The sequence below is a fragment of the Lepisma saccharinum genome, chromosome 1, assembly GCF_977018435.1.
Source record: "Lepisma saccharinum chromosome 1, izLepSacc3.1, whole genome shotgun sequence".
Taxonomy (NCBI): domain Eukaryota; kingdom Metazoa; phylum Arthropoda; class Insecta; order Zygentoma; family Lepismatidae; genus Lepisma; species Lepisma saccharinum.
This window is the reverse complement of record NC_139229.1, coordinates 162,689,160-162,717,105: the sequence shown is the minus strand read 5'-3', so window position 1 is coordinate 162,717,105 and position 27,946 is coordinate 162,689,160. Positions and strand designations below refer to the sequence as shown.

General features: G+C 36.9%; 1 protein-coding gene across 7 annotated transcripts in view; it reads right to left on the bottom strand.

Moving 5' to 3' along the window:
• Window positions 1–25,235, bottom strand: part of LOC146003401 (uncharacterized) — a 54,129-nt gene extending 28,894 nt beyond the window's left edge. For all 7 annotated transcript variants that reach the window (XR_014443824.1, XM_083141685.1, XM_083141690.1 and 4 more), the window contains exons 1-4: window positions 25,033–25,235; window positions 15,492–15,612; window positions 12,903–13,063; window positions 10,564–12,330 (exon numbers count right to left, since the gene is read on the bottom strand). Coding sequence is in view for 6 of the 7 variants with exons in the window: in XM_083141685.1 (XP_082997811.1) it covers window positions 10,564–12,330; window positions 12,903–13,063; window positions 15,492–15,606 (2,043 nt within the window). In the remaining variant the exon portion in view is untranslated. The remainder of the gene's footprint in view (window positions 1–10,563; window positions 12,331–12,902; window positions 13,064–15,491; window positions 15,613–25,032) is intronic.
• Between the last annotated feature and the right edge of the window lie 2,711 nt (window positions 25,236–27,946).

The window sequence follows — 27,946 nt, the reverse complement described above, 5'->3', positions numbered from 1 at the left end:
GGTGAGGATTTTCTAGCTCACATTGTCACCGGGGATGAAACTTGGGTGCATCATTTTCAACCCAAGACAAAACGAGCAAGCAAAGAATGGCGACATTCGTCTTTGCCGAAACCAAAAAAGTTTTGTAGCCAGTCCTCTGCAGGGAAAGTCATGTTGACTTTATTCTGGGATAAGAAAGGTCCTATACTGGAACACTACATGCCCCCACGTACAACAGTGACTAGTGCCACCTACACCGACCTTCTCAAGAACCATTTGAGGCCAGCGATACGCACAAAGCAAAGGGGATTGCTGAGTGCAGGTGTTTTGCTTCAACATGATAACGCCCGTCCTCATTCTGCTCGTGCAACCATGAAAACCATCGATGACCTACGCTTCAAGTGCCTGCCACATCTGCCATACTCACCAGATTTGGCACCATCTGATTTCCACATCTTTGGTCCATTAAAGGAGCACCTTGGAGGGCAGAGGTTCAAGTCTGATAAAGACATCCAATCAGCAGTACACGAGTAGCTACACAGTCAAGCGAAAGAATTTCTCTCACGCGGTATTGAAGCAAAACCTACCAGATGGCGTAAGTGCATTGAAGTGGGAGGGGACTATATAGAAAAATAATGTACAATCAAACATTATCCCTGCATTAAAATAGTGGAAAAAAATTAAATGCGGTTTTCATTTGATTCTCCCTCGTATATTATTATCAATAGTTAAAACACAAAGTTAGGAAAGTATACATGAAGCATATGCACGTAATGTAACAGATCAACTTTGCTAAAGGTGAAATACTATAGTATTTTGAGCTAACAACTTATCAAGCTATCACACGATTCGTTGTAAGTTTGATTCTCCCTGGACAAGTATTTTTAAGTATAAAGTTTAATGTAGTTAACTATTTTCCGTGTGACATATCCTCTTCAGCGTACAGACAGATGAAGATTATATGCTTGTTGCTTTCAGATTTTGTACAGGGTTGCCACTATAGGACCATGATAAAATTCAAGTACAATTCCCAGTTTTCAAGGCGAACTTTCCAAAAATTCAAGGGTACAACAGATGTCTTCTCTATTCAACCTTACGTATATTACTGCCTCTCACCACCCACACACAAATATACTAACAATATAAAGGGTGTGTGCGATTCCAATGTATCCAAAAATTCTAATTCAATTCAATCGAACGGTATATATATTTAATTTAAGGTGCGGAGTTTACATTTGTCACTTCACATACTCAGACTAGAAACACAAACACAGGTCACAAAATCTACGAAATATTGTTCATTGTACGATAATTTCAAATTTACCTAATCAACTTCAAGATATCTTATCTTGCAATAATCTTCCATCTGCAAAGGACACTAACAAAACAAACGGATTGAGAGGATTCTGTTTTATCTTCCACAGAGCTTTTTCTTTTCTTTTCCTTCCTCAATAAAAATAAAAGCTAAACTGTGAAAAACTTACCTCAGGGCATTAATAATTATGTATAAATTCAATGGAATTTCGATTAATAGAAGTTGCAATTTTTCACATCAACGGAGAAGGAATTCAAGCAGAATTCATGCATAATTCCCAGAGCCAATAATTCACACATAATTCCCAGAATTCAAGGAACTCCCGGTGAGTAGCCACCCTGTTGTAAAGTTACTTCGTAAAAGTAAGCCAGTAGTGTTTTGCCCAAAAAGGGACTAAGACAGTTATTTTTTTATGGAATGCAACTTATTTGCAGAGTTTGCTGTTACTTTAAAGAGTAACGACATTATTTATAGATATGCTAAACCACCTAGAACGTGTAACATGCTTGAACTGAAGGCAGACTTTCCTTGACTTTATCCTCAAAAGTGAACATTCAATTTCAATAAATTATAATAAATGCCTATGAAAATAGACATAAAATTCAAAGTGAACCTGAATAACCACAGTGGGCAATTCCATGTCAAATCAACTAAGAAAAAATAAATTTTGGAATTTGATGTCTTGGATTTGACTAATTTTTGGTATACACGATTCTTCTGAAATATAGAAAATTATTTCTTTATTTTTCATGTTGCCGGTTCTTGAGTTATTGAATTTTGAAAATTGACAAAATTGCCCAAAAACCGCTCACCACTGAAACTTCAAATACAATTTGCAAATAAAATTTGCAATTTACAATTTCCAAAGAAACAAAATTTTCAAAAAAATTATGCATATTGGTACACATCTACTGAAGGTTTAGTCAAAATTTCAAGGTGGTATCTCTTTGGTATCACATGAAAAGTGAATTCCGTTCAAGACCATGTGATGGTGTAAGTTAACATATTTTACATACCTAACCACATTATAAATACAGAAGCATACATACCAAGAAACTGCTTAGTGATACAGAACGTCTTTCTTTGATAAAATGTATGATGCTTGTGTCATCTCCTCTTGCTTCAGCTGGTACGTTCCACCAGTGGCTGTTACGGGGTTCACTTTGCAACGGACTGCGTGTCTTGGGATTTTAAGAACATCTGGTTGCCTTGGATAACTAAATGACTTTTCTGGACCACAAGGATGCAAGAAGATACCTGCACTTCATGTTCTACATCATCTTTCAAAGGTACACATCCCACCCACCAATTGGCATCATACGCACATGCTACAAAACCTGTGATGTGTTCAAAGGGTACATTTTGAACATCTGCATTAACTTTAACACAATGTACCAAAGTTTCTTCAGATGCAGAAAACACTTTAGTCTCCACTGTTTTTGTGCTTACTGGTACGAATGCATGAAACCTCTGAATCCCTGTTACAGCTACAGCTTCACCAAACAGTGTCTGTAAAAGTCTCTCTTCTTCCAAATATTCGTCATTTGTCACATAAAAGAAAGTTATTGATGGAATGTTTTCCTTTTCCCACTCAAATAGCTGTAGTGGTGTCATGATTTGGTTTGAAAGAGGATTCTGGAGACTAGCTTTGGCTGCCAGCCTCTTTACTGCCCCTCCAACACCATCACACACTCCCTTACCATGTGCTGTTCCACAAAAATGCCATCGAAATCTCTATGATGGTTGCAAAGTTTTTGCGGTTCTTATATTGTGCTGCTGAACCATCAGAGAAGTAATATATTTTCTGTACGTTTGGCACACAATCACTTTTTAAGAGATCTAAAAGCTTTCTTTGGAAAACATTGACAAGACCTGTGTTGTGAATCAAGTAGTCTGAAATGAAGACATAACTCTCATGTTTTAGAATATCTTCCTTGTCCTTAAAATATACTACAAATGGATGGACTGTTGCCATTGAGTTGTTTCAGTGGAGCCCTTGTACTTCATGCTGCAAAATAAATTAGTAATTCTCAGTAAAATCACATGTCACCACAGCTTCATCCTGCACTAGAGAACTTTTCTTTTCAGAAAAACATACTGATTGCTGTTTGGCTATAAAATCATGTCTCCTGAGGTTGATCAACTGATTTGAAAAATCTTCAACAAATTCCTCTGTGGATTAAGTAATTGTCTCAAAAGAACAGCGATCCACTGATATCCACTCCTTGTAGGTTATATTTTCAATCATCTCTTCTTCAAGGCTTCCTTGAAATCAATTATGCTGGGACAGGAATCACTCATCCAGAAAACACTTCTGTTGTGGTATCCTACACATTATTTTTGAAAGACAATCTTGGTATGTTTTTAATGGATTATCATGTCCTGGGAGAGTTACTTTATTTAAGTGAGCTCCAGCTATCATTAGTTTAACATTTTCATGAGTAGTACAAACACATTCAGTGTGGATACCACTGGCTCCTGTTATTATGCAACTTTTTGGTTATAATTCTACAAATTTTGAAAAACAAATCTTAAGTAGAGGGTATTTAGATTTAAAAAGTCTGAATATTTCTCAGATTTCCCAGGATCAATCTCTTTTGAATGTGGATACGTTTACCATCTGTGTCGCTCACGGAAACAAGTCTTTCTTGCCAGGCATTTGCCTGCTTGCTTCATCACTGCAGTAAAAATCTTTAGCTAATGAGGCTGTTTCTTCTGTTAAAGTTTTTCCAGATCTGGGGTCAGGTGAGGACAAAATTTCCTTCTCTTCAATGAGTTTTTTTTTCTTGCTATGTAACTACTAACACCAAACTCCTTTCCAATTTTTCCACATGACCAACTTCTGGACAAAATAGACAAAATCATGAACCTTTCACTTTAATTTGCAGTTTCAAATCTCTCTTTTAAGTTGCTCAAAGATTTCCGATTCTAAATTGCTACAGTGGCATTCTTCTTCATCTTTATCACCTTATGCATTGAAAAGGGTTTGAGTATAAGTATTTCTTATTTTTTTATCTTTTCTCTGCAATACCTTTTCGAACTCTTCAGTTTCTTCTTACTCACTGGAGACTCACCAAGAGAGATCAAAGAGCATTCAAGTACTGTAGCTGCACTCTGTATCAACATCCATATTTTCTGAACCTTGGTTACTGCAACTAGGACCAGCATTATCATGTGGCCCTGAAGGATTTTCTTTTTCTGGAATGACAGCCTGCTTTTCCTTCCCCAACTGCAGTCTACAGGAAGTACAAATTTTCATGTTTTCTTCAATTCCGTAATTTAAAGAAATCATCCAAGCTGCCACATTCCTCAGATCTTTACTACACCAATGTCCCTTTCTCTTCATAGGATTACAACAGTAAATGGATCAGTTCTTGCCATCCATATCAAGATTTTTTTTTTAAATGTAGACACTAATAAAGCAAACTTCAAACAATTCACAGCACAGAAGTTAACTAAGATGTACACACTCTGACAGCTACACCACAACTGAACGAGTTGGACAAAGAAGCATAGGAGAGCAGGAATATACAAGTCACTGCAGGAAAGGGATGACTCACACTTGAGCTTTAACTGTCTCTCACTCATGATACCAAAGAGATACCACCTTGAAATCTTGACTGAACCTTCAGTAGATATGTACTAATATGTGTAAAATTTTTGAAAATTTTGTTTTTTGGAAATTATAAAATAAAATTTTGAAAAACTTTCAAAATTTGTTTTTCGCAAGCAAAGCAAAAAAAAAAAAGCATGTTGTATATCTCTTCATAAGGTTTAAAATGAGATCATGCCCAGCCCTGTAGTTGAAACAGGTCTCTTGCAAATTGTATTTAAAGTTTCAGCGGTGAGCGGTATTTGGGCAATTTTTTCAAGAACTCAAAAACCAGCAACATGAAAAATAATTTTAAAAAAAATATTTTCTATATTTCAGATGACAAGAAACATGTATACCAAAATTTACCCAAATCCATGACATCAAAGGTTTATGCATTGGTTGATTTGACATGGAATTACCCCATCATCCAAAATAATCCACGTTGCAAATGTATACACATAACTAGAGCCCGGAAGTTTGGCAAAATGCCTCTTTTTATCTACTGCATGTATTGATAAATTTTTTCCGGATATATGTTTCTTATGTTGTTTCGAATGTTTTGGAAGCCTTTTCATTATGCCAATTTTGACTATTTGGGACCCCCACGGACTATTTTAAACTATAATGCCTTTTTTTGCCTTTTTCAATGAAATTTGACACAATTTTTTTTAAAAAAATGTGTATATAAATTATTTTTCTCCCAAAAAACATTGTTGGCATTTATTTTTCTTCCGTTTATTATGTGAATAATTTTCGCCTTATTTAAGTAATATTGAACTCACGCATGTTTCAACATTGCTGAAGGAGAAAAGTGTCAGAAAAAAGTATTTCATGATGAGTTAGGATATTGCCTTTCGGTTAACATTTCCTTGTGCATGATTAACTGCAAAAGTGGACAGGTTGATTTCGAACACAAAGAAGATATTTCTCAAATCTCCCTCTCGAACCCGAAACTTTCATGAAGTAGCAATTGAGCTTAGTTTACCTCAGCAACCAGTCTTGACGAGTTGGAGAACCTGGATATCAGCAGCTATATATTATGCTAACAACCTTCAAAAAAATCAGTGAGGTGATCGATGCTCTTCCAGAAAATGAAGCGGCTTCAATTCGTCAAGTGAAAAAACTCCTGTGCTATTCAAGTTTATTTTTGCACATTATGGTGCATTGCCAGAGACAATTACAATTATAGCATCCATGAAAATCTTCGATTTGATTTGATTTAATTTATTTTTACTTCGCGTTTTGTGCCTCTTGGCTAATTTGCGAAGATGGGGATGAGTGATGAAATGATGAAATTGATGAATGGACATTCACAAACAACCAAGCCTGACCGGGATTCGAACCCGGGACCCTTGGCGTCGCAGCACGAGTGAAAATCTTCGAGGAATCTATGCAGCAGATAATGGAAGTGCCAGGAGAAAAGGGGTCAGCTGTTGTGGAAAAGTGCAAACGGGTAGTGAGTGCAAATGAGGACTTGCAACAATTGAAAAAAAATTGTGATACTCTTAAAGGTGAAAATGCTGTTACCGAAATGAGTCCAGCTACATTAGCTTGTTTTATGTATGCTCCAATAACTTCTGTCAAAGTAGAAAGATCATTTTATATTATGAAAAACATTCTCTCTGACAGACGACTATCAATGAATGTTGAGAACTTAAAAAGCACCTTGTAGTTGTGCAATCAAGACGGAGAAAATTGAAATGCTCTTCCCAATTTAGATTTTAACATTTTGCCAGAAATTATAGATAAAAGTAAGCAACTTCCAAATGTGCCTTTTTTAGGTTTATTTTGCCTTTTTTCATTTTTTAGTGTCTATTTTCCACATTATAAATGCCTTTTTGCCTGCCTATTTTAACAAAAATAAATGCCTGAACTTCCGGGCTCTACACATAACGATTACCTTTTATCATAGTTTTTTTTATTAATAAACCCCTTACCATTGTCATCACCAGAAATTTTTGTGATGGGGGGGAGGGTTTCAGGCAATCTATAGTAGAAATAATATAGAATTGTATTGTTGTTTTAAGTCCAGAATGGCTAATCGGGACCGGACCTACAGTTTAAAGTGGGATCCGAACCACTAAATGCCTCCACCGGGAATCAAATCCAGGACCCCTTGATTACAAGGCGAGGACGCAATCACTACACCATCAAGGAGGCCCAGAAATAATAATGATGATCATCATGGTTATGATTATTACACAATACCTATTATATACTAATAAAAATATACCAATTTTATTCCATATTCATTAATATTAGTATTATCATTGTGGTGACTTTTCTACTTGATCTACCAGATGAGTGAATATCCAGCACAACTGGATATTCAACAATATCCTGCACATACAGTGCACTGAAATGGACAGTTATTCTGCTATGTTCTTAACGTTTTGACACCTCGTCCAAGAGAAAGCTTTAAAAATTAGATGGATATTATACTCATACACTGTTATGTTGTTTGCCTTTCACTTAACACTCTAAATTTTGGAAGAAAACTGTGGAACAATTTATTCTTTGTATGAAAAGGTAGTTTGAAAAAACATGACTTACCACCCAATATTTTCAATACAATGCCTCTTTTAGATTTATTGTTCTGTTCGAATACTAACTAACTGAACTTTATTTCTGTCATTTACAATAGCAAACTTCATGTAACTTTGTGTGAATAAAGCCAAATTCCAGGGGGCATTCATACCTGTTCGATCCTCCCTCACGACGCCCATGCTCCTTACCTGAAAACATAACCGAGGCACAGTTTCACAAAGAAACTACGTACAGCAGAAAGTAACTGTTATATGCAACTTGTTACTTTCAAACCCTGACTGAATTTGCTTTGATGAGAGCAAAATTTCTACTAACAAACCTGCACACACACACACACACCTATAAATTTTGGTCAGTTTGGACATTTTGAATCACTGCCTACATTACATTCTTGGGAGCTTACAGAAGGAGCACACAAGAGTGTTATAATACCACTCGTGATTGCAATTAAAAATGTCATGTTTAGTGTGTAGTTTAGCCTGAAGCTATGACATCACCAATTTTGTGTCCACGATAAGTGCAACAAATGTAGATACTTTTAGCTGGAATTGTTATAGCAGTTGGATACTCGAAGGATGGTTTGCTATTGGCACACTTTAAAGCCTAACTAACAGAATTTTGGAAAATACACTTCACGTCTTTGCCCCATCAAGGCCCAGAGATAGCGACAAATCTTTCTACACTGTTGGTATCCAAGCACCGGTGCAACGGTGGAATGAGTGCATTAGTTTAGAGGAGGATCACATGAGAAAAAAAAGTATTTTCTATACATCCAAATGTGTTCAGTTATTCTGAAAAATCAAACCTTCCGGTTTGACTTGAATGCCTCTCCTAGCTGATAATATCATTTATTTGAAGCAATGTAGAGAAAATAGAAAGCAACATGTTCTTGTCATTTACGAATTATTCTAATAAATCTCTCCCATTTGGGCCTTATCAATTCTTCTTCCCTGTCATCATATCAAAGTATAAATTGCCATCCTTAGTGAAAAATCGAAACAGGGAAAGAGCCTATCCCATAGTTAGGTGGGGGAATGTCTCCCTCCTCACATGGACCTTAATTAAGCCTTCCCAACGTTGTACTTGTTTTTATCTTCCAGATTCTCTTCCGTAGCATTCCTTCACTTTGTCTGAAAAGGCAATAAAAGTAAGATTCGAAGTCCACTGATACAGAACAAAGAATTACTGAAATTCATATATTAGGTGGCATTTCAGAGTGATAAATTTTTTTTTGGAAGGATCGGTGTTTCCAGAGACATAATCCTTTTCTTTTTCAAAATATTGAAATAAATTACTATGACTTCTGCAAAATTAATATGAATACGTGTGTGTAATTTGCTACTAATCACGGACTTGATTTACAGTTTAAAGTGAGATCCGAACCACTATGTGTCCCCACTAGGTATCGAACTCAAGATGACGATGTTACTGCTATGCCATTATTGGGGAGGCCCTGCACTTGTATTGATTAGGAATAACAATGACAAACTAAACCCCTCTCTCTTACACATCAGGAAAGACACTGATTAGAATAAGCAACAAAGGTATAATATTATGTTTAGCCTTCATGTATACAAATTCTTTGTCTTTTCCTACCTGTGTGTTCAAGCCATTAGAATGAGTGATAAAATTCAAGTCTAACCAAACCCAGATTTATTATATATAAATAAAAGCAAGGATGGTCAAAAGGGCTAAATACAAAGCAAAGGAGAAAGGAAACACTCACCACACAGTGAAAAAACTCGAATTTTCACACTCTATCGCTGCATCATCAGTGTTATGAGAAAGACGGAACCGGTTACATACATATTTTTTAGGGAATTAGTAGTTTTTCATTTTCTATAATGTGTATTTCAGAGTACACAAACAGAACTTAATAATATTCCCAGAAACGTCTGCTTCTGGGAAAATTATTACCTCAGAGTAAATGTCAAAGTGTTTAAGAATGGCCATAATTTGAACATATTGTACCAGTTTGAATAACATTTCGATTTTTCCATTCAACTCACAGCGCAGATAGGAATCAAAAGTCACCAAAACAAGAAGAAGAAATATTTACAGGTTTTTCAGATATCTTTACCCCTAAGTCAATATTATGTGCTAATAAAACTTACACTTATCAAAATTGAAATGAATAGGGAAAGGCAGGAACCAAATTGAGAAATGATTTCGTATGTAGGTGTATATAGAGTGAGATGGGCGAAAATGTTAAAAAATATCCACTAACTTCACTATTCTCATGCTTTTAAGCCATCCCTTGCAAGATTCTTTGTTTGCTTTTGTTATCACTTCAATAGTCAATACAGGTTAATAATATATAAAATAAAAAAAAATAAAAAAAAGTGTCGAGTTTCGAACTCAGGATTACTTGAGAAGACTGACCCTCTATTTTGATAATACTAATTTAGTCTTAATCAGAAACGAACACCTAAAATGCCCTAAATGCAGTATGTATTGGCGCGGTCTTTATCCCCTTGCCAAAATGTGCAAACATAATATGCTATGCATCTAAAACATCTTTTCATTTCTTTCCTGCAACTTCGCAGTTGGGGCTTGTGAGCTCGTCGTAGCACGATGCCCATTGTGACGTAACAGACAGGTAGAAACCACCTGTCTCGGCTTGTCCCCAGCAACAGCCTCACAGCCACAGCTGTCTGGAAGGACAAGCTTCCCTCCCAGTCGTCAGGGAATTAGAATGGTTGCCACTGTACTACTTAATTCATTTCTGAACAAAAACATTCAGAAGATCTGCATTAAATTATTAAGCAATTATATTTTTGATTTTCCCTACTTACGAATTTTATATTAGATTAATAAGAGATATTTCATTTTGTAGCATCTCAAACATTAGCATCAATAAATTTTAAGTGAAATCCTGACTTCATTAGACTATCTGTGCATAACAAAGTTAGACAAACTGCATACCCAACCACATTTTGTATTGCATAGGAAAGTTCCATATTTCCACATTGCAGGTGTTGTGCATTTTTCGATTAATTTTGAAGGTCTACTGCCTTAGTTGGTCACAGCATCTAGGAGGAAGAACATGGAACTTTAACTATGCAACACTTAAATCGTATTTACCTTATCAACCATGAACATTTTGTATATTAGCACTGGAACTAACCTCTAACAGATCATCTTCATTTCCTTCGATTATAATTGGAATGATATGTTCCTTTGGTCCTCTTGAGCTGGAAGCTTGGGGAGCCTTGTTAGGTGAACCTGTTGAGTCTCTCCTACATTTCTCACCTAAACTAGTACTTGGCAAATTGGCTTGCTGCTCATCACTAATACTTGCACTATTACTAACTACAACATTTTTAGCCAAATTATTAGGTGATTCACATGGAACAGCATTCTCAGGTACAGTAGATTCAACACTAGACATGGACTGTTTGTTTGGTGATGGCCCAGAAGATTTCTGCTCTGGCGAAGGTGGTGACTTTGCATTAGGTGCACACGGCTTAGCAGCATCCTCACCAAAGATCGATTCAGAATCTGATTCCTCCACTATTTTAACTTTTTCCTCTTCTTTCTCGCTAAGCATCTCGGCTTCATTATCTTGTGAAACAGAGGTGGAAGCACACGCATTATCCTGCTTTCTATTATACTGCTTGCGTCTAACAGACCGTAATGCGGATACCGAGAGTTCAAAATCCTCATCCGAATCATTCAGTTCTACAAGTTCGGAGTTAACAGGTTTGGGCTTTGAGAGAGAAACGCACCTCTTCTCCAAATCATCAAGAAATTGCACATCATCTTCACTTGCAGATAGAGCATCTTCCTTTTTACCTTTTATGTTCCTTTTTGGCCTCTTCTTGTCAAATATATCATTATCACTCTCACTTTCAACTTCAGATTTATTGCTTGCATGTCGGCGTTTGCCATAAGATTTGCTATTAGTCTCATCACCTTCCTGGTCATCCTCAATGTCATATGTCTCATTCACAAACCGTTTCTTGACCTTATCTAGAGTTCCATTGTTTCTTCCTACAACTATTGGATTCCCCCAGGGTAATCTTTCAATACTTAGTTTTTGAATTCCACTTAACTTCTCTAAATAGCTTTCAATGTCCTTACATATGACTTCAGAATAGTTCTTTATATTTTTCCCCTTGGGGGCAAAATAATATGGCTTCCTTTCTAATGCTCTCTGGGCTCGATTGCATTGCAATGGTCTATCGACAAAACCTTTGTCTAGAAAAAATGCATTTATGTTCCTTTTGAGATCACGCTTTTGTTGCTCCTTCCTTAGAGGGCTATTTTGGAAGATGGAAGTTGAGTTTGTTGGAGACTTTTGCACTTCTCCCTCTTCTTGACCATCACCTATACACTGACTATTATCTGATACTTCTGTATTTTCATGATTGTTTCTATCTTCTTCCTCTTCTTCTATTTCACAAGATTCAAATAAAGTTCCCTTATATGATTTCCGTTTTAGTGACAGTTTATTTTTTGCAGAAGCACGTACACTACGAGCAATGATCTTGTTATCAACAACCCCTTTATCTAGCCACAACAGGCTTTCTGTATTGTTCCCACTGGTATCACAAGCCTTTTCTATTTCTTGACAATCCCCATCCTTTTCAATCTCATTCTTATCAACTTCACTATCACAATTGTCTCCAACACTAACAATATTATTTAAAGGCACAGAATCATCTTCACTAGATGCTACAGACCGTCTGTCACATTCTGCCAAGTCACTTTTCTTACTTGATGACTCCACAAAAAACATATCTAAATCTGGTGTACTGTCATCAATTGCACCTCCCTTTGGCGAACTGATTTTCAAATTGTCTTCAGAATCATGTTTCACATTCTGATTACTAGGATTCTCCTCTGTATTGTCAACATTTTTCTGATTCAGTTGATTGGAGGATGAAAGAGTCTGTAATAAAAACATACAATTACTATACAAATATTGCATGCTCACATAACAAAATAATAAATTCTGTCTTGTTCTTTGCATCTAAAATCACAAAATATACATGATTATTTTATATTCTCAACTTCTCAAATGCTAGTTGCACTCTTCCATGATGTGATGTTTTAGGGAAAAAAACACAAATAAACTGCATTAAAATATTTGACCAAAAATTTTTAAAGTAGGTAAAATTATGCAACTGTGAAATTCCCTTGGTCCCCAACTCATTAAGAATCACACAATCCATGGGCCTTTCTTTTTCCTGCCATGTTGATGCTCTGCTGGAATTTACATTTGATCCTTCGTTTCATGCATTTGAAACTTCATTTGTCAAATTGTAATTTTTTGCAAATAAAATTTAATTTTATGGAATTTGACGAGCATTGAGTTGCCTGTTTTCCCCCTTTACCATGCACTTACATTAACATCCTAAGTACTTCTATTCAAGAATATTTCACTCAATGCAAAACTATTACTATCAGTTGTAATAAATACACACTCCAGCTACATCGCAGAAGAAAAACATAATAATATACCTCAGAATCTCCATCTCCTGAAGTTATTGTACATTCCACACCTTTCTTTCTCTTGGCTCTGTTCTTCTCTTCAATTTCTGCTGTATCTTTGGATTCTTTGATAACACGTAGGTAGTTTTTCTTATCCTCCAATGTCATACCATCTTCCAGCAATCCATGAGCTGCACAGGAGAGAAAGAGAGAGATGTATTATCCTGACAAAAAATTAAATTAGTATTCAGAAAGTCATTGCCCAAACATCAGGTAATAATCCAATTACAACTCAGTCACTAAATAAAAAATGCATTTAACCTAATTGTTATTTTCTCTGGCCAAAGTTCCTTTTGTTTTATTGCGATTTCATCATGCTACAAATGCAATTTGAACATGGTTCGATTTTGATTTATGTCTGTTAACACAGATGGAGGAGTTTTAGCGATTACTTAAGATTTTGTTCAATATATGCTTCGTAGTTAGGTTAGGGAGGCAAGATTTGGTTCTCTTAGCATTAAAATAAAGTGCCTAAATGCATTCCCCTGAGGTTCCGATTTACTTCTACATTAATTCCCACTAGCCTACGATACTTACAGTCGCTTATCATTGAAAAAATACATTGTCCATGTTAAGGTAATTTTTAAGTTTTTTTTTCAACATAAATAACATTTTTTGAAATCCAAACAGTGCTCATTACTTTACGCAAGGTTGAACTTTTGTGTGACAATGATTGCCAAAATTCTCCGATAATTAGTTTTCCTGCTAGGAGAATTTCAAAAAAATCATACAACAATCAGAACCGTTACCTTTTATTTACTTAAATTTAAACTGCCCATAAATCCTAGCGACGAAACAGAAAAAAGCAGACTACTCTCTCTATACTAAAGAAAGATGCATATGCTGCAGAAGCAGACTAACAATGTAACTCCAGTTCCATTATTTCTATACTGCTGGACAAAAAAAACCGGACACTTGTATTTTTTGTGATAACGCATAAATTCTGATTCGAAGGCTAAGTAAATGTTGCAGAAATTATTGGAAATAAGAAATCCTGAATATATTCAACAGAAAGCAAATTAAAATTTATTGTTAATAAGTTAAATTAGAACATAAACGAAAGTTACAGAAAACTACCAAAAAAAATCTTAGCAATATTTTTTTTTAATATTGTTAACTGGTACTGGTGGGGTCTAATAGCGGGTGTTACCTCCCCTGCCATCAATTACAGCTTGTAACCGCCGTGGCATACTTCGAATAAGGTTGGCAATAAATTCTTGGTCCAATTGCTCCCATTCTTCTTGAATAGCAAGTCTTAGCTCTTCAATTGTTTCTGGAACTATTGCGCGGTTTCTGATATGTCGTTTCAGTTGATCCCAGACGTGCTCTATCGGATTTAAGTCCGGACTTTGTGGTGGTCATTCTAATCGCGTAATCCCAACTTTTCCAGGTACTCCGTGACAATATTTGCAATGTGAGGACGCGCATTGTCATGCATAAAAACAAAGTCCGGGCCTATGAATGGTGCATATGGTACTACATGATCTGCCACACATTCTGTAATATACCTGCAAGCTGCCATTGCCTCATTATCTACAAGAACCAACTCTGTACGTCCTTGTAAAGAGATACCTCCCCAGACCATGACACCACCGCCTCCAAAGGGTGTTATTTCAACGAAACAACATTGTGCATAACGCTCATTAGGTCTTCTATACACATGTTCAAGCCCGTCTCATGAACGTAGGTTGAATTCTGACTCATCAGAGAATAAAACCTTTTCCCACTGCTCCACATTCCAACGTAAGTGTTTTGTAGAAAATTCCAGTCTTCGCTTCCGGTGACGTGCTAACAACCTGGGACCTGCAGCCGGCCTCCGAGATGATAAACCACTTTCATTCAGTCTTCTATGAACTGTTCGTGAAGAAACCACAGCTCTATGAACATTTCTCAAATGCTGTGCCACAATATTTGAAGTCGTACGACGGTCTCTTAAGACTATGATACGCATTAAACGATCTTCCCGTGCTGTTGTGCATCGTTTCTGACCAGAACCCGGTCTTCTACCATAGGAACCGGTTGCGTCATACCGTCTGAGACCTTCATGGATAGTACTTCGTGCTATATTTAGCACCCTAGCAATATAGTGTACACTACGACCATCATCGCGAAGAGCTACTGCTTTTACACTACCTCTTCACGTCTCATTTTCAAGCTAGCAGCAAACTTACAATACACTTGCAAGAAAAATACCAGCAATGACAATGTCAATAATATATGTTACCATGGTTACTATGAACCAAAATTCATGCCTCTCTAGACATTAAACAAAATAACATCAACAGGAATTGAAAATCAATAAATTAAAACAAAATTGCACGAAATAAATTTTGAGCCTACTAAGTGTTCCAAATAAGTAAATACGAGTAAATAAATAAATAAATAGATAAATAATAAACGGAAAACTGTGGAAAATGTTCAATAATGAATGTTCAATTGTTCAATACTTAACTGAGAGCGTAATTCATAAGTAATTGCAATTCAGATGTCAAATATTAAGGTGTCCGGTTTTTTTTGTCCAGCAGCATATTTGCTATATTACCAATATACATAAGTTACCTTCTAACTCCCTGTCCATCAATTCTTCTTCAATTTCATGTGGCTCCAAATTCCTGTTGGTCCCTTTATTCCTTGTGTCACGAGCAGCCATTGTAAACAATTTTCTTTTATTCATCAATACCTGTGAACAAATCACCATAATAGACAATATTCTGAAATCTTCTGGTATAAATTCTATTATATGTAACAGTTTTCCCAGCACCAATAAGAAGATCAAATTTAGAAAATCACCTAAGATTACCACAAATTTGGCTCCTTAAAATAAAAAAAGGTTTATTTTTCTCCATTTTCACATATACTGCTCATCCCTGATCTAGACACTAAAAATCTACACAGGTGATCTCATTTTCAGTCAATAAAATTCTAAATTACAACAAAATAAGCACATTTGTGGTTTGTGCATAAATAGGGTGACCAAACGTTCCATTTTGACCACAACAGGCTTGTTTCAAGGGGGTCAAAGGTTGGTATGGTCTCATGGAGTGTTTGGATGCTGATATGAGCACTCTATAAATACTGAGGAGCGCCATTGGGTATAACAACTACCAATACTACCAACAAATCGTACCTCCACGTCCCCGAAGGCTGTTAGCTGCGTGACCCCTGGGCAATGCAGCAAAAAAGTTCATATGGCCCGCTTTGGCGGGCCGATGCTGTAGCAGATGGAGGAGGGTGAAGGCGAGTATCCAGCACCTAAACTGGGTGTTATCAGCTAAGGGAGTAAACCCTAACAGAAAATCCTGGTCCTCCAAAGAAATGGGGGTTGAGCACTAGGCCAGCACCCTGGTCTCATAAAAATAACCTTCCGCTAAAAGAGCTCAATTACAGAAAGCCGGATGGATTAATGGAAAACGACCTAGGCATATGAAAAGGAATAAGAAAGATATAATATGTGTAGGAACATGGAATATCATGACTATGCTAAAACCGGGAAAAATGCAAGAAATAGCTGATCAAGTCTTAGCAACAAAGTTGCAGATAGTCGCATTACACGAAGTAAGATGGAAAGGGCAAGGAGAAATCAAGAAAGACAAATACTCTGCGTATTACAGTTGTAAAGAAACTACGGGTCAGCACGGAACTGGATTCCTAGTAGAGAGAGAAATGGTAAAACATGTACTAGGGTTTGAACCGTGTAGTGAAAGAATATCTAAACTTAGAGTGAAGGGAAGGTTCTGTAATGTGACATTTATAAACGTGTATGCTCCAACAGAAGAGAAAGATGATGACATTAAAGATAAGTTTTATGAAGAACTACAAGTAGTGCAAGATAAAACCCCGAGACATGACCTGATAGTCCTGTTGGGAGATTTAAATGCAAAAATAGGAAAAGAGGATGCATATAAAGAAGTAACAGGTAAACATACATTGCATGAGATAACCAATAATAATGGAGAATTAGTATGCAACTATGCTATTGCAAATAATATGACTGTAATGAGTACACAGTATGAACATAAAAAGATACATAAAGGTACCTGGGTGTCCCCAGATGGGAAAACTACCAACCAAATTGACCATGTTTTAGTAAACGAACATAAAAAGGAAATGGTGCAGGATGTAAAAACAATGAGGGGTCTGAATTGTGATTCGGATCATTTAATGGTCAAGGCAGTAATTAAACAGAAATTAATACCTGTACGAAAAAGTATTCCAAGACAACAGATAAAATGGAATAAAAGCAATATGCATAGTAAAGCAATTCTGAAACAATATAGAAAAAAAATGAGCCAAAATTTGGAAAACTTTATTGATACCCAAGATATAAATGAAGATTGGAAACAACTCAAAGAAGTCATTCTGAAAACAGCAACTGAAATAATACAAAAGCAAGATGGAAAACAAAGGAATGAATGGTGGGATGATGAATGTAAAATGGTAATAAATCAGAAAAATGCTGCACGACAAAGATGTTTACAGAGACACACAAGGGCAAATTGTGAAGAATATGAGAAAAAAAGGAGAATTGCCAACAATGTATCCAGAAAGAAGAAAAAGAATGGATAAATGATAGAATCAGAGAGATTGAGGAATACCATAGAAGAAAGGATTCAAGAAATTTTTTTAAGGCTGTGACATCTCATGTAGGGAACTACACTCATGCAACTTCATTATGTAAAGATGCATCTGGAGAAATAATATCTGAGAAAGAAAAAAGTATTACTCCGTTGGAAAGAGTACTTTCAGGAACTATTAAATTGGGAACACTTACCGTCTGAAGATGAAATATCCGAAAAATTGGAAAATGATACTGAAACTCCAATACCAACATATGAGGAGGTAAATAAAATCATAAAATCCTTAAAAATGAATAAGTCATCTGGTTCAGATAATATCACAGCAGAACTGATAAGACATGGAGGTTATATGATAAGGAATAAAATTTATAATTTGATACTCAACATATGGAATAAAGAGGAAATGCCACAAGAATGGCTACATGGTATCATTTGCCCAATTTTTAAAAAAAGGAGACAGGTTGCAGTGTAATAACTACAGACCAATTACGCTTTTGAATGTCGCATACAAAATTTTTGCAATTCTTCTACAAAATAGAATCTCCAAAATTACAGAAAACATATTGGGCGAATATCAAATGGGATTTAGACCAAATAGATCTACAGTTGACAATATATTCATACTGCGACAAATATATGAAAAATGTTATGAATATAATATTGAACTGCATAACATATTTATAGATTTTATGCAAGCATTTGACTCAGTAAATAGAAATATAATTCCTACATGTCTAAAGAAAATTAATGTTCCAAACAAACTAATAAGATTAATAAAGATGACATTACAAAACACTACAGCAGTAGTAAAAGGAAACAATGATTTTAGTCAGAAATTTCCAATAAATAGAGGAGTAAAACAAGGAGACCCATTATCAGTAATTTTATTTAGCATAGTCATGGATGAAATAATTCAGAAGTTGGAAATCAGAGGAAACATTTCAACAAGAATAAGACAGGTCTGTGCATATGCAGACGACATAGTAATTAGGATTGCAGCTGGAAACAGAGCATTTTATGCGAATAAGAGGATATTCCAATCCAAACTAGTTACCAGAAAAATAAAATTAAAACTGTATAAATCCATAATAAGACCTGTGGTTACATATGGCTGTGAAACCTGGGTGCTGAAAGAAGATATAATTCGAAAACTAATGATATTTGAAAGAAAGATATTAAGGAAAATATATGACCCAACGAGACAATCTAATAATATATGGCGAATAAAAACAAACGAAGAGCTCGAAATATTAATAAAGAGTAAGAATATAAGAACATTTATCAAAACACAAAGATTGAGCTGGTTGGGTCATATTGAAAGAATGCCCGAAGAATGAATTGTGAAACAAATTTACAATTGGAGACCTATTGGTACAAGATCACAAGGAAGGCCCAAAACCAGATGGATAGACGATGTCAGAAATGACATAAGAAAACTGAAGACACAGAACTGGAAGAAATGTGCGTTGAGTAGAGAAGAGTGGAAGGATGTAATTGAGCAGGCCAAAGCCCATAGAGAGCTGTAGCGCCTTATAAGAAGAAAGTCTTGTTTCAAAGTCATGTCCCGGCTGTCCCGTCACTATTATAAAAAACAATTTGTCCCATTTTATATTAGTCTAGGACATAGCTTGAAAACCAAGAAACCAAGTCTACAGTTGAGAGACATTTCATGCTAGGCATTGTTGATACCTTTTTACAGCACTTGCTTCGAATATCTTGAAAAATGGGAAACTAGATATAGTGGAACAGAGAAATTTAAGGGGTTCTGCTCCAGAGTACACATAGTTGGTCTGATACTCACAACAGTATTTCCACAAGTACTAATAAGTTAAACATCCCTAGGTCCACTGTTTCCGATGTTATAGTGAAGTGGAAACGTGAAGGCATGTGTAGAACCCAAAAGCATGCAGCCCGATCTCCCATGTTGACCTCTAGAGACCTTCAAGTGTTGAAGAGGGTTGGTTGTACAGCGTAATCGTCCATCATCCATCGCCACCATCACACAGGAATTCCCAACTGCATCAGGATCTACACCAAGCACCATGACTGTTTGGGGCAACGTGCTGCAATTTGGCTTCCATGGGCAAGCAGCTGCCCACAACCCAAACATCACACAGGCAAATGCCAAATGCTGCTTCGCATAGTGCAAGGAGCACGAAACTGGACCATAGAACAGTGGAAAACTGTTGTGTGGAGTGTTGAATCAAGGTACACAATGTGCCAATCTCATGGTAAGGTGTGGGTGTGACGAATTCCTGGTGAACGATATCTACCAGCCTGTAGGGCTTGTAGGGGAGTGGTTTGATGACAACAACGTCCCACTAATGGACTGGTCTGTGCAGAGTCCTGATTTGAATCCCATAGAACATCTCTGGGATGTTTTGGAATGCCGACTTCGTGCTAGACTACACCAACCCACATCAATACCTCTTCTCATTTCGGAGCTCTACGAGAAATTCTGCCACCTGATGGAAAGTATGCCTGCGAGAGTGAAGGCTGTCATCAAGGCTAAGGTTTGGGCCAACACCGTATTGACTGCCAGTATTCTCGATGGAGGGCGACCCAATCTTTTACTTCATTTACAGGTGGGTGTCTGGATACTTCTAATCAGATAAGAGTATTTTCTACTTCAGAAGAAGAAACAAAATTGTTCGATCTGTTGTGATGTATGATCAGTGACAATGTGCATGAGAAATCTTAATATATCTCCAAAAAAAACTGGAAAAAAATAGGTTTACTTGTCGGATAAATGGGTAGATTCTTGGCATGTTGTTTAAAGTATGATGTCCTTGTGAAAGCAGTGAAATGATGTTCTGTTTGCCTGGTACATCCACCCCCATTGGGCATGTTTTTACATTCATGAACAATATGAGGACAGATGAAAAATCTTAGGTAAATTTCACATATCCGGAAAACGGCTGAAATTTGCTAGTTCATTTAATTTCAATATTCGTACTTACGTATTCTGCATTGAGAAACATTGTTGAAGGTGGCATTTTGCTTATTTCACGGAAATAAGCTTTATTTGCAACATATCAGGTAAGTTTTCTAAGTTTCTTTTTCCCTTCGGTAACACGCTAAATGGCGGTCATAGTTTCATTACTGTAGTCGGCATGCAGTGCTTCCAACCCACTCCAACCAAAAATACCTACATAGCCCCACGAACCATTTCCATTTTCAACTTTGTTCAGGAAGTCATACTGGGCTTATAATTATAATTAATACCTTTTGATAGTAGGAATCATATTTCGGAGCGATTTTACAATACAGGGAATTTCTCCATTTTGTTTGAAATTCGGCATACTCACTAAATTAGGGCTCCTAATCACGAATCTGAAGTTAAAATTTGGCGCTCACGTGTCGAACTTGCAAAATAAGAGGGTCAGTCATCGCAACCGACAATGCACAATTGCTCAATATTTATCGCAAGATTTTCAGTTTCGAATACTTAAAGAACGAAATATATATATTCCTGATATTACTACGACCCTAAAATTTAACTGTTTCCTAACCTAACCTAACTACGTGCCAATGGTTCGTGGGGCTAGCGCCAATGGTCCGTGGGGCTAGCCATAATTCAGGAATTTCTATACGTGAGCGCCAAATTTTAAGTGCAGATTCGTGATTAGGAGACCCAAATTAGTAAGTATCCGAAATTTCAAACAAATTGGAGATTTTCCCTGTATTGTTAAATTATACCCATATTTCATTTATTGTTTATATCTCCGAGAAACATATTTCTTCAAATTTACAGGAGAAAGTATTTACCGAACTGACTTTCCGTGCACTTTTGAAAGGTCATCAAAGTGTTTTTTTTCCCATTGTTTAATTTATTTGGCCGGTAAATCATGTATTTTTCAAGATCAATGTCTCTCCGATGCACAAAAGCTGTTGCCTCTATGCAGTGGTCAGAAGTAGCGAGCTACTTGTAGCGTCGCTACTGTAGCTACCTACAAAATTTGTAGCTGTAGCTGTAGCGATGCTACATTTTGAAAATTGTAGTTGTAGCGGTAGCGAAGCTACAAAATTCCTGTAGTTGTAGCGGAAATTTCGCTACAGCTACATTTTTCTCAGCATTTTGAAGTGAATTTTGAATGTGGCAACAGTGTCAGAAGAAAATCGACAATAACCCTTAATTTTGCAGGAGGTTCATAAAGACAGTCTATTACATGAAGGTACAGATTATCTAGATTGTAGATTATAGATATCTGCATATTTATTTAATTAGTAGCTGAATAATTCAGATATCCAGATAACTAACTGACATATATGAATATATTCCTGCTAACAGCTACGTCTTTTTAGCTGCATCGCTATTTTGGGGATAAACATGCCTCGTTTGCTGCACCACTGGAAAAAAGTGCCTCGTTTGTGTCACCCCCAGAACAAATCCTGTGGATATTCATGGTGTAAAAGACACCAAAATGTCATTAATTGCTGTGTGAGACACAACTTTGCAGTGCAAAAACAAGTGATGGATTTTCCACTGCACTGACAAGGGAATAGTGCCAGCAATAAATGGCTCAGTACGGTAACAGCATTGATCATCGTCAGTATATAGGATCTCACCAGCAGGAAATTATTGTTACAAGAATGATAGAGTTTCTGGAATTACAATCATTTTCACGATAGTATTTGTTCACAAATTTTAAAATTACAATACGTTTAGAACAGTCAGGTTTACACGACAGTTTCCTCAATAATTTTATCATATTGCAAAAAGTATGTACGAGTTATTGACTTTCCTACAGAATCTTTAGTTAATACATATACATAGTTTTCAAATTTATGTATTTCTCCTACTTTTGCGTCACTTTTCTGTAACTTTTGCTAATCATGACATCATCATCCCTTGCCATTTCCTGCCTCTGGCTGGGTCAGCATACAAGTCAAGCCTCTCCATTTCTTCCTGGTCTTCCACCACTCCTCTCTTTCCACGGAGTTCCAATCTTGTCCTCTTTTCCTAACACTCTCCACTATCTGCTCTTTCCACCAACATCTTGGTCTCCCCCTTGACCTTATTCCCACTCTTTGTGCATTCTAAGCTCTTATTGGTAGTCTTTCTGCATCCATCCTCTTCATGTGTCCGAACCATGTCATCTGTGCCTTATCTATACTGTCCTGAAGCTTCACTACACCCACTGTCTGTCAGATCTCCTCATTCCTTATTCTATCCCCTAGAGTCTTCCCCAATATACTCCTTAAAAATTTTATCTCTACTGCCTGCATCTTTCTTTTGTCTCTCTCTGTCATTGTCCAAGTCTCTGCTCCTTACGTAATTATTGGCACATAGTATGTGCTATACATTACCTTCTTGCATTTCATAGGTACATCCCTGTTCCATATTAATCTTCGAACGCTTTGATATAGTCCACCACCCATTTGCCTTCTTCTGTTTACCTCCTCATCTATTCTTCCACTTCTCACAATCATGACAATGGGGATGAATGGTTTATTTAAATATTCTCTTACCTATAGTCGCTTTCTGCCACTTTCGGCTAATTGTGAGAACGAGGAAGAATGATGAATGATGAGCAATGCGGGGAATGGAGGAGCAGGAGGATCCCATCCTCCAAACTTGGCATCTTTCCTACTTTTTGTTTTGAGTCCATTTTATGCATAGATAAGCTGATCGAGACTGAATCCGAACCACTATGTGCCTCCACTGGGAATCGAAACTTGGGCCCTTTTGTAGTCGAAGGGCTTCAGGTATTTTTCATTCAAAATGCTGCCTTCATATCAGTCTATAAAAATGAAATATTTATTCTCAAGAAAAATATGTAGATGTGAACATAAATACATAATCCTACCAAATTTGATTTATGTATAATTGTAATCATTAATTTGGGTAACACCCTAATTGCAATATTCATATATCAAATTTGAATTGATATGCCACTTGCATAGATATGGTATTCTCAAAAACTATAGTAAAAATAAGTAACTGAAGTAACACTGCTATCAAAATTATTGAATGACTGGAATCATGATAATAAATATCAGAATCTATTTACCAGTAGTAGGAGATTTTTTAATACCCATATGGTTGTTTTTATTTTTTTTATGCAGAAGTAGCGCATATAGTAGCGAGTATCGAACGAGTAGCGTAGCGAGCTACATTTTGGTAAATGTAGCTGTAGCTGTAGCGAAGCTACATTTTGGAAGAGTAGCCGTAGCTGTAGCGAAGCTACTTTTAAAATGTAGCGTTCTGATCACTGCCTCTATGTCCTTCCACTACGTAAAACAAATGTTGCGTGCGTTTCATGACGTAAACCCCGGGCAGTGTTTCCAACCATACAATTTTGTAACTATGAATTATCTTGAGTTTTTCTGATGTTGAGTAACAATTTGAACTATGCTTACCTAACCTAACCTTGCCATGCATGGTTCGTGGGGCTATCCGTAAATGGTGTTTGAGGCTACATACATGGTTCATGGAGCTATCAATAAATGGTGTGTGGGGCTATCCGTGCATGGTTCGTGGGGTTTTTGAACCTGGAAAAAAATACAAAATCAGTAACACGAAAGTAGGTATTTTTCAGTGAAGAAGGTTGGAAACACTGCATGGCCACTGATCATCGACAACGTTAGTCAACATTTCTCTGCCATATTGTGTGTAAAGCAAGCAAGAAACAAATGAACAAAAATTACTCGATATGTGGAAAATTGAGATTATTTGCATGAAAAAAGCAAAATCCCACCTTCACAAATCCTCACCAATGCCGAATATTTAAGTACCAATGTGAAAAATAAGAAAAACGAATTTGAGAAGTTTCTCTGAGATTAAAACGGTAATATTCTAATTAATTTATATTAATAGAACTCAAAAACTAAATAAGCAGTTATACAAAATAAAACTATTTCAACTATTGTGTAATATCTGACATCTTTATCCGTTAGTAAAGAGAGAATGGTATGTGGGGCTACGTGGTTAGGTTAGGAAACATAGTTAAAATTTGGTGTCGTGTTAGTATCAGGATCTAGAAATTGGAAATAATTGCGAACCATTGGCGCTAGCCCCACGAACCATTGGCGCGTGGTTAGGTTAGTTCGTCTCAGGCAAGCAAAAAGGCCTATCAGAAAGACTTACTGGTAATGTGAAAAATTGCAATTAATTTCATCAAAACAACGTTGATACACATTCAGGAATGTTGATACACATTCAGGAATGTTCCGCGAAGCAGATACGTAAGTACGAATGTCAAAAAATGAAGAAACTTAGTAGTTATAGATGTTCGAAGGATAGTAAACAATTACCAATTTAATCAGTTTGTCCGATAAGAGAAACTTACCCACAAGTGGTAAGTACGAACCATTCGAAACACAATATATCAGATTTTAACGTGTTTCCGATATACGGAACTGTTGCCCTTACTTTTACATTTAATATTATTATAAATATGAATATGATAAATAATTTAGAATAATTCTACATTTGCGTGTGTTTAAGATCTTCCTCACCCCACCAGTCTTCAATCATTTCGCACCCAGGCTACCGGTACTAACTCTGTTTGTAACCTTACCTTATTTCTACGATCATGAAGAACGAAAATCACATAAAGACACAACTATACTTCATTTGGAAAATAAACTTTCTCATCTTTTCATCCAAGGAAACAAATTGTGGTAACATTTACATTAGATTCCATCACCGCCATCTAAAAATGTTGGTACTTGTCAATTGTTTCGTTGCTCACTTGTTGCGAGTATTATGCTCAGTTGAGTCTCCTTTATCGCACAACACTAGAGAAACACTCTTCTGGTGTCAGACGAGGAATGCCCACGTCAGGGCCGCCGTTAGGGGTGTGCGAAGCGTGCCACCGTGCCACCACACAGGGCCTTGCACTTCGAGATATTTAATATTATTGACTCTATTATTCACATTCATTTCACGTGAAAAATTTATCACATTAGAAAGATAAAATAAAAGAGAAGAAGCTACATTAGTAGAAAACGGGGACAGCGAGCCCGCTGTGAAAAGAAAAGTTCAGTACTAACAGCTATGCTAACAGCTAACAGTGTCTATGTATGCAGTCTATGCAGTGGAGTTCCTTGTTTGTGGTCCCAACCTTGTACCGATTCCCTGTCATAAACCCTATTGTTCGATAGAGTGCAGGCATCGGGGCATCGTTGTGATTCTTTCCGTTGAAAATTCTATGCGCCCAGGCCCCAAATTAGAGGATGGGGAATTTGTCCCGGTCGGCATTTTGCCTTTTGTGTGAACGGATCCGCAGCTAAATAGAAATAAAGATTTGAAGATAATTTTATTTCTACTTCCTTGGAACCCAAGGAAGTGGCGGGGATTTGTAGATATCGCGGATTTTACCACTATGCCAATGAACCAAAAATGGCTAACCCCCAAGTGGTATTTGAAGAGTGGATGAGGGTGAATTGCCCCTCTGGTTTCTCTATCCCCCTGTAGTCAAAGTTGACCTGATTTTCGCCCACTTCGCGGGAAAGTAAAGGTCGAAGAACCTTGTCCTTTGTTTGCTAATGTTTTGCTCTTAGGGGAGCAAATGTATTTCTATTTTTTATAATGTCCCAATGCTTCAGGAGCAGTTAACTGAAATTCCTCACATTGGAAAATTTTCAAATAGCACAATGTTCTCTCCTCCTTCGCCAGATTATTGACAGAAACTTACGTGGCGTCAAAATTTGACTTTAACTATGGGATTGACCAGGGCGCACACAGATGTGGGTTCATTCTATGATAATGGTGAGCACCGCATGTCAAATACGCGAATTTGGGGGTGATTTTTTTTCTTAAAATAATATAAAATTCAACAGTACACATTTTTCTTTAATATATGTAATCTCTAATATTGTAATATGTAAAAAAAATTACAAGTTGGCACCATGATGCAATATGTGCAATGATGTGGGGGAGAAGGGAATCCAGGTGCAAACATATTTAGTTCGTTAGGTGAACGGAATGATGAATTTCTTTAAAGTGTAAAGCTAAGTGATTTCAGTTATGAGATAGTTACGCAGTCTTATTAAATGCTTTATGAGGATTATGACATGATGTGGGTGAACGTCATTGGCCTTGGCGACACATGGAATTGACGACGTGAGGGATACATTTTATCTGAGAGGTAATCTACATTGTGTTCTCTAAAAGAATTTCCCTCAATTATATCATACCAAATATTTATACTTCCACACACATGTGTAAAGAATAGCGTTTGTAGTAGAAAGTGATAGGTGGGGGATTTTGTTCGAGTCTTGGGGGTAGTTGGGGGGATTCTTTGCATAAGCAAAGGGATTTAGCTGGAGAATACCTCCTCACTGCACGTAGAGCATTGGTAAAGATTTTAAGTAACACACAAATATTTATTTTCGTGTATGGATATATACGTACGTACATGGGCTGTTGCTGCGAACCACCGACAACCTTTCACAGCATGAAGAGGACATCAATGTGAACGACTTTTCTTGATGTAAAGTCGATAAGGTTTCATTTTTACCGGAAAACTAAGAAATTTTTAGTATGCTACAGATAGATAGGAAAGGGCCGCCCTCAGGATATTAATATAACTTAGCGAGTCACTAAAGAACGATAACCAACAGTAAGTGAATTGAGCGTAAGTTAAAATCAGGAATGTCTTTCTGCCAGCACAATCCCGCTTCCATAGAGTACTAATAATATCTCTATGTTGGTAAAGGTAAAGTTCCCCGTGCATATAGCACCGTGTCATGAAGGCACATTTAGGAGATGTGGGGGTAGGCTCTTACACATTCTGGGCCTCCCCGATGACGCAGTGGTATCATCGTCGCCTTGTAATAAAGGATTCCCTGGTTCGATACCCGGTGGAAGCACATAGTGGTTCGGATATAGGTCCAGTCCAGATTAGCCTTACTGCGCATAAAGTGGACTTAAAACACCAAATCAATCAATCAATCTTACACATTCTCCATCTCAGCCATTTTGGATGTGATGTGATCAGCACAATGCTCCAGCTGCCTTTACCTCCGGGGGTTGTCCCCAGGGGTTCCCATTTATTTCAGGATGGGTGGAGCCCCAGAGCGGCTTTTTGCGAGGACAAGACCAGAAAAATTCCAACCTTAGATCACCCACCCTGGGAATCGAAACCGGGTCTATCGCGTGGCAGTCAGACGCTCTACGAATAGACTACCGCGGCTCTTATGTATGTTTGCAACGATGAATCTGTAGTGCATGGCTACATACATACAGGATAAAATGTGTTTTTTCGAGGACTGATAGAAAGCCGAAACAGGTCCTGAAGTAGCGAAAAGTTATTAATTACAGAATGTTATTTGTCTTCATGTCCTCAACACGCTGCCAAATTTCGTTGGTGGCTCAAGGGAAATCCTTGTGTTTAAGGTGGGGTAATAATTATGCAATATTAATAACCATGTTGGTTTTAGAGTAGAATTTTACGAGGAATTGAAGGTATATACTTTTTCATTTTTCAA